General features: G+C 39.2%; 1 protein-coding gene across 2 annotated transcripts in view; it reads right to left on the bottom strand.

Annotated features, from left to right (window-relative positions):
- Positions 1 to 969: 969 nt before the first annotated feature.
- Positions 970 to 13,455, bottom strand: part of LOC134336267 (alpha-1,6-mannosylglycoprotein 6-beta-N-acetylglucosaminyltransferase B) — a 56,795-nt gene continuing 44,309 nt past the window's right edge. The window contains exons 9-18 of one of the 2 annotated variants that reach the window (XM_063018990.1): positions 11,659 to 11,790; positions 9,419 to 9,552; positions 8,222 to 8,352; positions 6,734 to 6,739; positions 5,232 to 5,387; positions 4,219 to 4,365; positions 3,362 to 3,478; positions 2,562 to 2,636; positions 2,187 to 2,458; positions 970 to 1,202 (exon numbers count right to left, since the gene is read on the bottom strand). In XM_063018990.1, the coding sequence (XP_062875060.1) occupies positions 1,004 to 1,202; positions 2,187 to 2,458; positions 2,562 to 2,636; positions 3,362 to 3,478; positions 4,219 to 4,365; positions 5,232 to 5,387; positions 6,734 to 6,739; positions 8,222 to 8,352; positions 9,419 to 9,552; positions 11,659 to 11,790 (1,369 nt within the window). In that variant the 3' untranslated portion in view covers positions 970 to 1,003. The remainder of the gene's footprint in view (positions 1,203 to 2,186; positions 2,459 to 2,561; positions 2,637 to 3,361; positions 3,479 to 4,218; positions 4,366 to 5,231; positions 5,388 to 6,733; positions 6,740 to 8,221; positions 8,353 to 9,418; positions 9,553 to 11,658; positions 11,791 to 13,455) is intronic. The other variant, XM_063018989.1, reaches the window with a different exon arrangement.

A 13,455-nucleotide genomic window follows, 5' to 3' on the forward strand; every position in this document is an offset into this window, starting at 1 on the left:
TACAGGCCAAGCAAATAATATAATTAGCTTAATAAACCTTTTTTAGATCTGCCCAGACATTTACTTGGACTTCCATTTTTTACCACATTACCATTGTTATTAATAAGTAGCATATTTTTGGCACATACATTTCAAGGGGGAAAACAAGACCTAAAAATGGGGTCCTCAAATGTAGTCCAGCAGAATCAAGTTTGATGTTAATACAGAGAAGCATTTTCAACCTAACATATTTAACCTCACTTCTTGTTTCATATCTTTAGGACATAGGGCTGGAGATGCACCACCTGCTGACCTACTTTTTTAGATCAGTTAATCAAATTTCTGCTGTACTAAAGTTGGCCTGGTCAATTGTAAGTGCTATATTGTAAATTAGGAATGTCTAGGAGCAAAAACCTCTCAAGCCTTTTATAGTAACACCCACCACCACTGTTCAAGCTACCTCAGTAAGCAATGTGTGGAAATCTACACTGGCCCAAATTGGGAAAATGACCCCCTTGTTTTAGTATGACATTGTCACAAATATGATTTGTCCTGGAAGAACCTGATTGGCCAGCACATCTGCTAATGCTAATGTCTTGGAATAGAAGCAGATCTACAAAAGAATTTTGTACAAAGCCCTCCCAGAACAGCGAAGGCTGTTATAGCAGCATGAGGGTAGTGGTTGTGGTTTATGACCACCCCTTATTAAAGCCTGTGATTTTGGAATGATATGTTCAACAAGCACATACAGATGGACACTTGGGTATCCAAATAATTTTGGCCTTCTGATATATGAACCAATTTTAAAGCCAGACTACCATCAGAGTTTAGGCCTGTTTTGGTTCTTATACGTTCTTGCATGTCTTACAGAGACACTCATACATCCATAGTCCTCAGACCTGAGTGGATTAGTCCATCCTCTTCATCCTGTTGAACCTACTGTTTTCTGGAAAGCCTGATGTCTCACCAGGCTCAGGATCTGGCCCCGGTATACTGTAGATATGACCAGAAATCCACAGTGAGCTCAGAGGCAGTCCCTGCACAGAGCCACCTGGCCCTGGAGGAAGTCTCTGCAGGGACAGAGGCGCCGGTGTTTGGTGGTGATCCCTGCACAGCTGAACAGAAGCACGTCCTTCTGTACAAAGCACTCTTTTCTCTTAACCGCCACAGCTGGAAACACATGGTTCATCTCGGCTTCCAGGGCTTCACACTGGACATCAAGCCTTTTAGAAATAATACAAAAATCTTATTTCAAAAGTAGTTTTTTTATTTTTAAGGGCTATAGTCTATAATTATCAATTTACCAAAATGTATTGAATTAGTACACATAATAAAAGTCCATTTAATGACAAGAACTACAAATATAGAAGAAATATAGAAGAAATATACAATATTATTGTATATATTTTATTTATGAAGAAAATAGGTTATTTAACATCAACATCAAAAAATTACTGCCTTGCTTACTCAATGGACCATTTTTTTTTATCTTGTAAGTCAATTGTAAGCTACCTAAACAAAGCCAGGTTTGAATTCAGCCAGCCATGTAGAATATAAATCTCACTCATTTTGAAACTTATAAATGTCAAGCAGTCTTAAAATGTCTACAGTAACACTATGTTAAAAATAAACTATATAAAAGAGCTAAACAAGGTTCCTGAAATATATCCACTATTCCTGAAAAAAAATCCACTAATTATTAAAAAAACACGCTGGCATATGTCAGAGCTGACATCTTGTTGGTTGGCATCTCAGCTCTGCTACTGGCAGGCTGAGCGCCTACACGAACAACGATTTGCTTGTTGTTCAGAAAAGGGAAGGGTTGTCAGAGGGGATTCCTCATAACTGATGTAATTACGACCTCTGCTGGCTGATTGATGGCGCTTGCACAAGGGAGTCAAGGGATAATGTGATCAGGGTGTGACTCTCCGTACACAAAGCTGATCCACATATGAATTCATCTCATGCAGGTGAAAAGATGCAGTCCGCTACTGCACACATGTCAAAGGGGGAGTGTGTCAGTCACGGCTCTCCTCGGTCAGAGTGGAGGTCAACATCAGTAGACAGGGAGTGAAATGAAATTGGGTAATTGGATAAAACTAGATTGCAAAATGCAAAAAAAGCAAAAAAAAAGCTGTCTGCTCATAATAACATTGATAAACAACTCATTTCTAAAGCATACACTTTTTGACATCTGAAATGCTCACCCATTGAAGGCCTCTATGTTGTTGATGAAGGGGAAGTAGGCAGGCTCACAGATAAGACCAGCATCCTGGCATGTCTTCACACACGAGGATCCCTCGGGGGCCAGAAACAGCCTGAGGGCGCTAAGAGGGGGCCAGCACGCTGGTGCGCTGATGTTCGGTGCCCACACCACAGATGTGGAGTTCGGCATGAGGACAAAAGGGTTCGGTGGATTCCCTGGCCACAGTTTGGACTCGTTGGCTGAAGGAAAGGGGCTGCTGAGATGACAGAAGTCCTTTGTGTGGAAAAAAAAGAAAAAGATTACAATCACTTAGATAAAACATCTATATGCTGATTATTCATTAGCATTCATTTATTTAATCTTGATAAATACTTACGTGATTCTGGATGTACGCGTTTACTCTCTCTAGCATTCCTTCACATGTGTACTCATAGGGCAAGTAAGGCTCTACCTGTATATGCATACACAAACTATTATAGTTAGCCATAACCACAATTATAAAATTTTATTTTTAGCTTAACCGTGTAAGAGACTCCAAAGCCTCTTACGTCAGCTTGATACTTCATGACTTATTCTAATCTTATGGTAACTTCAAATAACAAAATTTTACATGAATATTGTGTTCCAAACAACCTATTTTACACACCTATGTTTGGAGTCTCAGAGTCCCCAGCTAGAATATACAATTAATTAAACAATCAGCTCAGCTTAACATTGCAAATTCCCCAACGGTGGAAAAAAAAGACAATGGGTCAAAACAAAGATAACAGCCTAATTTTATCAGAAAACATGAATCAAAGAACGGGCAAATATAGACAAAAAAGTTCAACAGCAAATTACATTTCAGAGGGAAGAATCAATTGATTGTGCAGTCTGGATTGAGCTCTGCAGTAGTGATTTATGTGACTGGCTAATCACCAGAAGGACAATATGTGGAGTGTGGGCGATTTGCATCAGCACTGACCGGAAGCCGTGTGTACCTAAAATCACCCGCCGTTCAAGCTGAGAAAAGCAATATTTAGTGTGTTAATTGTGCACTAGGCGACACTGGAGATTCTGACAGCACCTGATAAGCCAAGATTCTGTATGTGTTCTGTATTTTATTGCACTTATCAAAGTGAGAACAGACACGACTTTTGATCCTATGTGTTAAAACCACAACTAATTCAAATTTACCTTGGTGTTAATAATTTTCAGAATGGCTGCCTCAACCTCTTTGGTGTTGTTGTAGTCCACAGTGACAACATGAGGCCTGCCGATGTACTGCTCAGTGTAGGGATGCTGAGACGACACCTGATTATTAGAAAAAAGTAAACAAAAACATCACAGTATTGTTATAATGACTGTTACTATTACTGTTATTGTTACTAGTGATTTAGGGTGCTCAGCACTGTTTCATGCAGCTCATTATGCTTTTAATGTGTCAGTACAAGTGTGCTAGGATTTGGGAAACCATTGTGCAGGGCAATGGGCCTCATAGCTTGAATTAAGAAACACCGTCCCCGCACATTTGGTGCACTCAGAGGAAACTGCACCAATCATAATTTGACCAGGCACTGGTAAAGCATTGGTAAAAAAGTATATTGTTGAGATCTATCTATCTATTTTATGCATTTATGCATTCTCCCCATTTTCCTCCCAATTTAGCACAGTAAATTTGTCTTCCTCTGCTGAGGGATACCCGATTGCGTCTGAGGAGAGCATGTCGCTGTACACATGACACATGCACAGCCCTCCTTTTCCCGCCCCTGCATTCTGCACAGGCGTTTCTTTCACCAGTCAGGGTCCTTACACAGCGTATGAAGATCCCACCCACACATAGTCCAGTCGTCCCACCCAGGCACATACGGTGGCCAATTAGTATCCATACATCCATCCATCCATCCATCCATCATCTGAGACCCATCAGAAAATCCTGTATTACAAACAAATTCTGGCAAAATAAAATCAATGTTTCAAAGGTGATAATTTAGAAAACTTGTTTTTACTTTAATTGTGAACTTTTAACTTTTAAAGTAAAATAAAATTCTTACCTCTCTGGACATGGGCTTTCCTCTAAAGAACTCGTGGTTGAGAGAACTGCGAGGTGGATGAAATTTGGGCTGCAAGAAAATGCAGCCATTGGCTATGGCCTCCAATGGAGCAGGACCTTCATAAGGAAAGCCAAATCCTACAAAAAGCTAACACCCAGATTAAGAGAATGAAAAGATTAGAATTAGACAAAAGATGAATTTTATTTAATTTAAATTCTAATAAATACAATTGAGTGTAACATATTGGTTTGTGTAACATACAAACAAAGCACATTGGTAACACTATATCCATTGTAAAATATGACACAGGGACTTGCAATCTGGTCAGAGTTAATTAAAAAATGAAAAACACACAATACACAGACACAGTACTTTGGATTAAAAACCTGCGGCTCTGGGTGATTGCACTCAGCAACATGGCTCCTGGGATTGATTATAGCCTCTTTTGTGAGCAGTCTTCACTTTTTTTTCTGTGTATGTGTTACTCTGGGGAAAAATGGGACAACTCTAACATACAGCTAATTTATCCCTTGTGCCCAGTGTTACCGTATCGCAACTCCAACCAGCTCTCTCTTGTCAGAAATTTGCTAGAATAGCAACTTTAATACTGATGTAACTATATTTATGAACTGTATCTAAAGAATTATTTTTTTTCCTTTACTAACAAAGTGTTTGTGTGGCAAAGTGTTCTTTTACACTAGCCATCACAGCTGAGAGAACAGTGTACACAGACATGATTGGCTATGTCTGAGGGACAAAGCCCTGAAATAGATTGCCGCCCTATCTTGCGCCTATATTTCCCTGCTGTGGCACTAACAAAGCTACAGAGGTTAAAAAATGGACAATGATAAAATGAATGACTAAGTAAATAAATGTCTGACAAAAGATATGAACATATAAATCTATATTGATAAACCCCATGTTGTGACAGTTATTTATGTAAAAAAGCTGAATAATTTTTTATGCACTTAAGTAAAATGATATGTATAGAAAGTCCACAATGCGTTGAGTACCTTGGCCTTTCTGAGAAGTTGTTGAAGTTCATCCTGAGGTAACAGGCCATGGTTTCTGACAAAGACTGGGACCTCCGGAGGCCGCTGAGTTTCATAGTAGACTGTTCCATGAATATCCATGTAGCGGTGCAGAAGGGTCAGAAACTTCTCTTTTCCCTGCAGAAGAACAGAATACAGATGACTTACAAGCACTAGGGATCATTACAGCACCAGTGGACAAAATGTGATAAAAGAAAATAAGTAATAAAAGAATTGCAATATGAATGAAAACAACACTGCGAAGTGAGACGGATACTAAACAGATGCACAATTTGCACATATGGTATAGCACTTTTTGTAAGGAGACTGTGAGGAAGAGACTACAAGAAACCAATTAACTCTAATAGTCAACACCTTGTCAATAGAATGAAGTATTTACTAATGATAAATGAATACATAAATACAGGAATAAATAAATAAGCCAAAGAATGAATGAAGCAGAGATATTATATAATGTTAAAAATGTTATGATGTGATATAAAATACTGTACAACAGACAGAAATTACAAATGACCAACAATGAAACAAATGCAGAATTATTAGCATGTGCAATGTGTTTATTGGAGACTGCCTTGTGAATTTATATTGTATTTGGACATCTGACCATAGGCTTGTTGGACATTCTATTCTAGTACCAACCATTGCCTCAACCACACCTCTTTCAGCTATAACAGCCTTTGCTTTTCTAGTAAGACTGTTAAAAGACTTTGCTGTAGGTGTTCATAGGTATTTCATGATGTGGTAAAGTTTACTGCATCCTTCATTGAGCGGTTTGTTCTTCGATGGACTTTCAGATCTGAAATCTTGTGGACGATGCTCACTTGAAACCAAATATCACTCTAATTGACTTTATTGACCAACAGTCAATGTAAGTGTTTTCCACAGTGTTTCTAAGACTACGTGCTAAAATGGCACAGAATGACCACTGTCATTCATAATCACTACCAAGGAATGGAAGGTCATACCAAAGTTCCATAGACATTTGGTACAAATAGCCAGACTGCTATGACAAGAAACTTACATTTACATTGTGCATTTATTTTTAGCCTAACTATACATACTAAGCATAGTTCATTTAATAAACGTTTAAACTGTTAACTAAGTACAAAACAGTTTTGTATCAGTTTGTAAATCATATTACTTTTCATCTTTGCTTTGCATTTGTTTGTTTTATTGACTGTTATTGTACATTTTTTGTGATTTAGTTACATTAATATAAAAAGCTGCTTAATGCACATTTATAAATTATTTAATTAGTGTTCATGCTGGTAAAACAAAAAAGCTATGTGTATTTAATAGGTTTATTTTCGCAGCAGCAATGTTCGTTGCATTTAGTTTTCCACCACAGTTTTTTTCTTCTAACTGAGCTGAATTACACGTGTAGCACACCATATGTTGTGGGATTTGCTTTCGTGTAATATTGTGTTATCTTTGTCATCTAATATTAAACGTCTGCCACTTACCTCGAGCTGCAGCATGAGAGCAGATGGATAGAAAAGAAAGAAAATAAAGGACAGTAAAAGTCTTGTGGTAATTTTATTAATTGAAAGGAACCACAGCTGAGCAGATGTTTGGGTGGAAACGTTTGATATATGTTTGTATAGAGCACTACTGTCTTTCCAGCTTTGACATTGAGATGTCAACAACACTGCTGCACCTGATACACTCATAACAGAACAGCATACAATATATATCATGTCATTAGCATCTCAGTGTGACTGTGTTGCTGAGAAATGTCCACCACACAGGAAGTACAGGAAGGTTTATATATACTATATACAAATATCAATTGTGCAATTCTACATCTAAACAACTGTGCATGTCACGGTTAGAAATATATTCAATATTGGGTTAATGGTAGTTACTTGTTGCATAGATATGACCATGTATGAACACCTAAAATACTTTATTAAGAGCCAAATGATCACTGGGTTAAATTATATTCGAAAAAACAAGTGGTGGTCCAAGGCTGACAGTGGTCCGAAGAGGGTCAAGCCACAAACAGCTGACAGTTTGTTGGGTGGCCAAGACTGTTTAAGACGACTTTACTATTAGAGCTCTTAATATTTTTTGGTCTTGTGTGGTGTCTTGGTAATGTTTTGCTCATGACTATTAAAAGTCTGTATTGTCATGGTTTTGGAGGCCAAGGCTTTGTCTTGGTCTAAGATACAGCTCTAGAAGATAATGAGGCTAGAGGTAATTGAGTGACCTGTTTACTTAGGGTAACATTGCTTTTGAGTGGGGATATTCATTGGCAAAGATGTGTGCTGTTTCAACAGCCAAGAGCACTGAAAGCCACCAGAACGAACTGATTTGCTGTCGTTTGATGCCTGACAGCTTAAGCGCATGTTCTGAAAGATTAAGGAGTGCCATTTGTCAGCTTTTAGTAAGAAGAAAAAAGAAACAAGTTTCTCTGTGGATGTTTACATGATGTTTCAGTATCTCACTCTGCTTCTCTACATTCATCACAAGTGGATGAGTGTCGCAGTGCTGCGCAATGCTGTCATTGCACCCAACAAGCCATGATAAGGCAATCTGTCTCGGTGTGTACTGGCAGAATTACTGTCAGAAAGCATAGCCTCCACTGTGGGCGTAAAATGATACTAAAAACTCAAGTCCTCAGGGATGAGTGCCACATTAGAAGCTAAATTCAGCACCACTTACCAGGTGTAAGTGTTTGACAACTCATCAGAGAGGCAGTTGTCACCATTCGATTTATAATACTTATAAACAGATGTGACTCGAGAGGATGCCTGTCTCTCTGTAGCTCTATTAATCAGCAGGAAAGGAGCTCATTATGTCCTCATCAGTCATAAAGCTTAACATGATCAAGGTAGCACCCAGAGGTGCTTCAACTGGATTAGCTGTCACGTAGCACATTAAGATGAGTGTCAGGATGCTGTTTTTGCTAAATGTTTTACAGTGGTAAAAGGGTCATGAGGAAAGCTTACCGTCCACATGCTGGCTTCTTTGCCATAAATCACAGCCATGTTGTTGACTTTTTGTTTCTGAATTTTGAGTCTTTCAGTCTGGTTCAGTTCTTCAGCCACAAAGCCCATGAAGGAGTTATCAGGAGTGTGTGCTGTATTAGGAAACAATACAAAAAGAAGCTAACGACACAGTTTTTTTTGGTTTTTCATCTTGGGCATCACCACCAAAAACTATTCAGTGTAGTATTTAGAACTGGCAACTAAACTAAGCATGTGGATGAAAATGACATTCTGTCATTGTACATTTATTTTCTGGGCTGGCCTTTTAGACTATGGAAGTTAGCTGTTTAAACTAATGAAGTTAGCTGATACACTGTAGGTCCCCCTTGTGCCACCCACCAAAACTCTGACTTGTTGAGGAATGGACTCTACAAGACCCCTAAAGGTGCCTTTTGAAATCCTCCACCAAGGTAAAGCAGCTGATCCCTAAAGTCCTGTAGGTTGAGGTGAATCCTCCATGGATTAGACTTGTTTGTCCAACACATCCCACAGATGCTCAGTTGGATTGAGATCTGGGGACTTTAAAGGTCAAGTCAACACCTTGAACTGTTATGTTTGTCACACCATTTCTAAACAGTTTAGTGGTCTGGAAGAACACGTTATCTTGCTGAAAGTGGCCACTGCTATTACTTAGTCTGCATTGAAGATAAAGTACATCCACAATGCCAGGAACCAAAGTCTCACAGCAGAATGTAGCCCAGGGCATCATGTTGAACCCACTGGCTTGCATCTTCCCCATAGTGCACGCACCAGGCCATCCACATTTTAGACCAGGCAGCCCTCCATCACTACACAGCCTAGTTTTAATGCTTGGATGCCCTTTGTAGGCACTTAGCAATAGACAGGGATTGGCAGGGGCACTCTGACTAGTCTTCGGCTACGCAGCTGCGATGTACCGTGAGTTCCTTTTAATCATAGCTCTTTTGTAAGATAGGATCAGACAGGCTAGCCTTCACTCCCAACACACATCAATGAGTCTTCCAGAGCTGACTGTTCGCTTGCCACATAATATATCCCAAACCTTGATAAATGCCACAGTATCAAGACAATCAATGTTCGCTTATTCGCTTCACCTGACAGTGGTTTACTTGGATGTAACACGACTGCTTGGCTCAGTTTTATCTATCAGTGTTAAGTAAAACTGATGTTACTACTTACGGAACATGGTCATATACTGTCTGCAGTTAAGGTTCCAGTAGCCCCAGTTGGTCCTGTAGCCATGCAGCGTTGCATACTGCTCGTGATTATAAGCTGGCTCTGTGCCAAATGTGTCAATCACCCTGATATGGCACCTGTCAGAAAGAATAACAAGAATGCTTTGACAGGTTCATAGTTGAAGTATCTTATTACTGAAAAACTTTAGATAGTTCAGATATACTCATATTATTCCAAATATTTCTGATAATTATGATAGAGATGACTGTAATTAATCATTTATAACCTTTAATGTTGGAGCCAACATGCCTCCCTCTTTCGTTTTTGTTCTGTCTGCTTAATATTCAGAGAAAACTCTTACTCTCTTAATGAGCCAAACCAAAATTTGAATCAACGCTGACCATTTGAAAATGACTCATTAGACTGAATTGCTAAATTGAATGACTTGGCTTGAATTAGTTTCTTTTCTGTTGGGCTTAATATCCACTGAAAACCTAATTTCAAGAGCCAATCCAATCATCTAATGTGATGAGAGTTAGTTGTCAAGTGCTCTGGCTGATATAGTCACGACATGATTTAAATTATGTAACAATCCAGTTATGTTCTCCCAGTTCTGTTTTCCCATTTCTCTACATATTAATGCATTTAATTGTAATTGCATGAACAGGTAGCAATTATTTTTTCCTAGTCTGTCATTTTCAACCCAAACAATAAATTAAAGATGAAAATTACACATCTGATTAAAATCTCACTTTATAAATGACCTGAGGTTGTTGGGTATAAAAAAGGCCATTCAAATAGAGTCTTTTACTGCTATAACATTTTTAATTCTTCTGGAAAGGCTTTGCACAATATTTTATGGTTATGTCTGTGGCAATTTGTATTCACTCAGCCAAAAAAAGCACGTGAGGTCAGGCACTAATGGCCAAGAAGGCCTGGCTCTCAATGGGCATTTTTTTTCTATTTATTCCGCTGCTGTGGATCCATGATTGCATTCGAGGAGGGTATGCTGCTGCTCACGCCTCCTCCGACACATGTGCAGTCCTAGCGGACCCCTTCTTTTCACCCATGCACTCTGCACAGGCACCTCTATCTGCTATACACAGCATTTGAAGACCCCATCCCGCCCCCTAACAGACACGGTAGCCAATCAGTCTCTGCTGCAAGCACTGCCAGTTATGCCCGCTAGATGGCGCCCAGCTGACCGGTGAAACCGAGGAGGTCAGAATCTCGACGCTGGTGTGCTAGCGGCTTATTTTGCGGCCAGATTTATGTGTGAAGTGGTGTAAAGGTCAGGGCTCTGTGAAAGCCACATACAGCATACAAGTCATTTTAATTATTTTTACTTTTACTGAAGTATTTTATTTCTTTATGATCCTAAGTAATTGAATTGGTGTGAGGCTCCAATCGGCTGCACTGGAGCATTAAGGAGGAAATTAAATATGCAGCTCAAGAGAAAACTGAATGGAGCCAGACTTTGCAATAAAACAGAAGCAAATCTGAATCTAAAGGCTTCAGATAAGGGATTTACTGTAGCAGACCATCCAAGTTTCAGTGCTCTACACTATTTTCTGGAGAAAAAAAAACATTTTATAGGCATTTTTTGGAAATCCTATTATCTGAAGACAGCCAAATTGAGCATGATTTACAATAATAGCCGTGCCTCGTACAGGAAACCGTTCCAGCTTGAGTTGCACAAATTTTATCCATAATGCATGAAGTAAAATTTAAGATCACATTATTCAAGGCCGTTTTCAGGCTTCGTTGCTGTCGAGTAGCTGTTTTATTCTCAGTGTTACCAAGCACACTTACCTTTACCTTTGGGAAAGTAAAACTGATGTAGTCAATAGGGAGTGAATTATAGTGACTGCGGGTCAATTGCTGGATGTATTACATCACATGTCTAACATGTCTGACTGAGTATATTGTGTATTGTATATTGTGTTCTACAATAAATATTGTCCTGGTTGTATTGTTATACTGTTATGTATGGTTGATTCTATATAATAGTGAACCAGCACCTCTTTAGAGGCAAACATAGCAGATCAGTTCTCCTGCTGGTCACTGAACAAATACATGTGGTTTGAAATTTTGTCCAATTTCTCCAGCAGTTTTATTTCACACCAGATTCTTGCAATTGCAAAAATCGCCCACAAAATTTCACACACTTGGCGTGACCGGTTTCTTATGCAGTACCAAGAGCACGCACATTTAAATGCTTTAAATTACACAGACAGACTAACTTGTGCTTCTTGAAGGAAAGTCCCATGTGCTGCTTCATCTGCTGGAGTCCATGATAGTCAGTGTAGATGAGATCAAAGGGCAAAGGTCCCCGCAGTGGGCAGCTTCCTCTTCCTGGAGGAACACCAAGAAACCTGGGAAACAAAACACAGCACGTATTGTAGCCTTATCAAAGCAGAGCTAGTGGATGTTTGGAACATGTGCAACAAGAACAACCATGGAGGAGCACTGTGGATGATTTATTGTGGGGATAATGCACACCATTAACAAAGTGCAAATACTACGTGTGCACTATTAAGCTCTAGCAGAGCGAAAAAAACAAAAGAAAATAGTGTGGAGCTGTTGGAGGAGATCTTTTGTCACACAATTCTCTGTGGACGTTTTATGTGGTCACGGGTGCACGGTCTCTTTAAAGCACAGAGGCGCACAAACATAGGAAATGTATCTGCAGGCACTCAAGCAGAGTGAAACAAGCACTCGGTAGATTTTCTACCTAAAAACTCGTACACACAGGAAAAATTTGACTGCCTTTTGCCACACAATGCCTTCTAGACATTGTAAATCTCCCCTATCATGAATCATCTGTCAGTACAATCCCTCTTTTTGGCCCGTGTTTATGAAGAGAGAACGGCTGATCTTTGTCTTCTCATATATCCAAACAGATTCAGATAGTACCAGAGAGAATTGGTAAACCAACACTAAGCTGCTCACAAAATGAATTCTGATCTCTCGACTGGGATTTAGGCTTGGTAGAGCTCATTCGCGTTCTCTTTCAGTTAAAGCAAGACAGTAAAAGGCCTGAGTCCTGGTGTTTTTCCTCGTGGTTTGTGTGTCTAATGATCAGCCCACAGGCTCAAATGCTGCCAGATTTCTTTCATCAGTTATAAACTGTAGGTGTCGGTGGGGACTGACAGACCTATACTTGGTCTGCTGGCATCCCACACATCACGTTTACCATTTAATGTTGGATGTTATGTGTTATGCCCACTATCTAAATGTCATTTAGGTTGTGTTAATACCTAACAAACCCTGGTGTGATTGTTCTGTTAGTGTAGCTCCTTACAGTAAGTGTACACAATTCCTTCCGAAATCTGGTGTGCACCAAATAAGCAGCAAAGTCAAAACAAATTCTGGTGCGATTTGTCTCAGGTATAAAAACAACAACAATAAAAGGCATCTAAAGAAACCAAACACAGTTTGTGATGTCACAAGATGTGACACAATGCACCTTGATACAAAAGAGTACCTTCTCTAATGTGTGCAGCAGGCAGCAGAGGAATTTCTGGTACCGTTTCGACTCCTTTATTGATTTTACCTTCTCTTGCTGTGTTTCCAGTTAAAAAACAACCAGGTATACACAACCCAAGTGCACTAAGCGTCTTTGAGTATCTTGAAAAGCGCTATATAAATAAAATGTATTATTATTATTATTATTAAGCCATGGTGCATTATTATGAGGACTGGCTCACAAAATATATGCCATACGTGCATCATATATCATTTTTTAATTAAAAATGATAAATTCATTTTGGTTCAAGTCTAAATGTGTAGCCTAGTGGTTAAGGAATTGGACTAGTAATTGAAAGGTTGCTGGTTCAAGCCCCACCACTGCCAGGTTGCCACTGTTTGGCCCATAAGCAAGGCCCTTAACCCTCAATTGCTTAGATTATATACTGTCAGAGTACTGTAAGTCACTTTGGGTAAAAGCATCTGCAAAATGCTGAAAATGTAAATGTTAGTGTGAACACTAAGCCAACCAGGACTAAAATGTGACAATGGATCATTTTCTTGTTTGGTCT

Source organism: Trichomycterus rosablanca, chromosome 22 (assembly GCF_030014385.1).
Source record: "Trichomycterus rosablanca isolate fTriRos1 chromosome 22, fTriRos1.hap1, whole genome shotgun sequence".
NCBI lineage: Eukaryota > Metazoa > Chordata > Actinopteri > Siluriformes > Trichomycteridae > Trichomycterus > Trichomycterus rosablanca.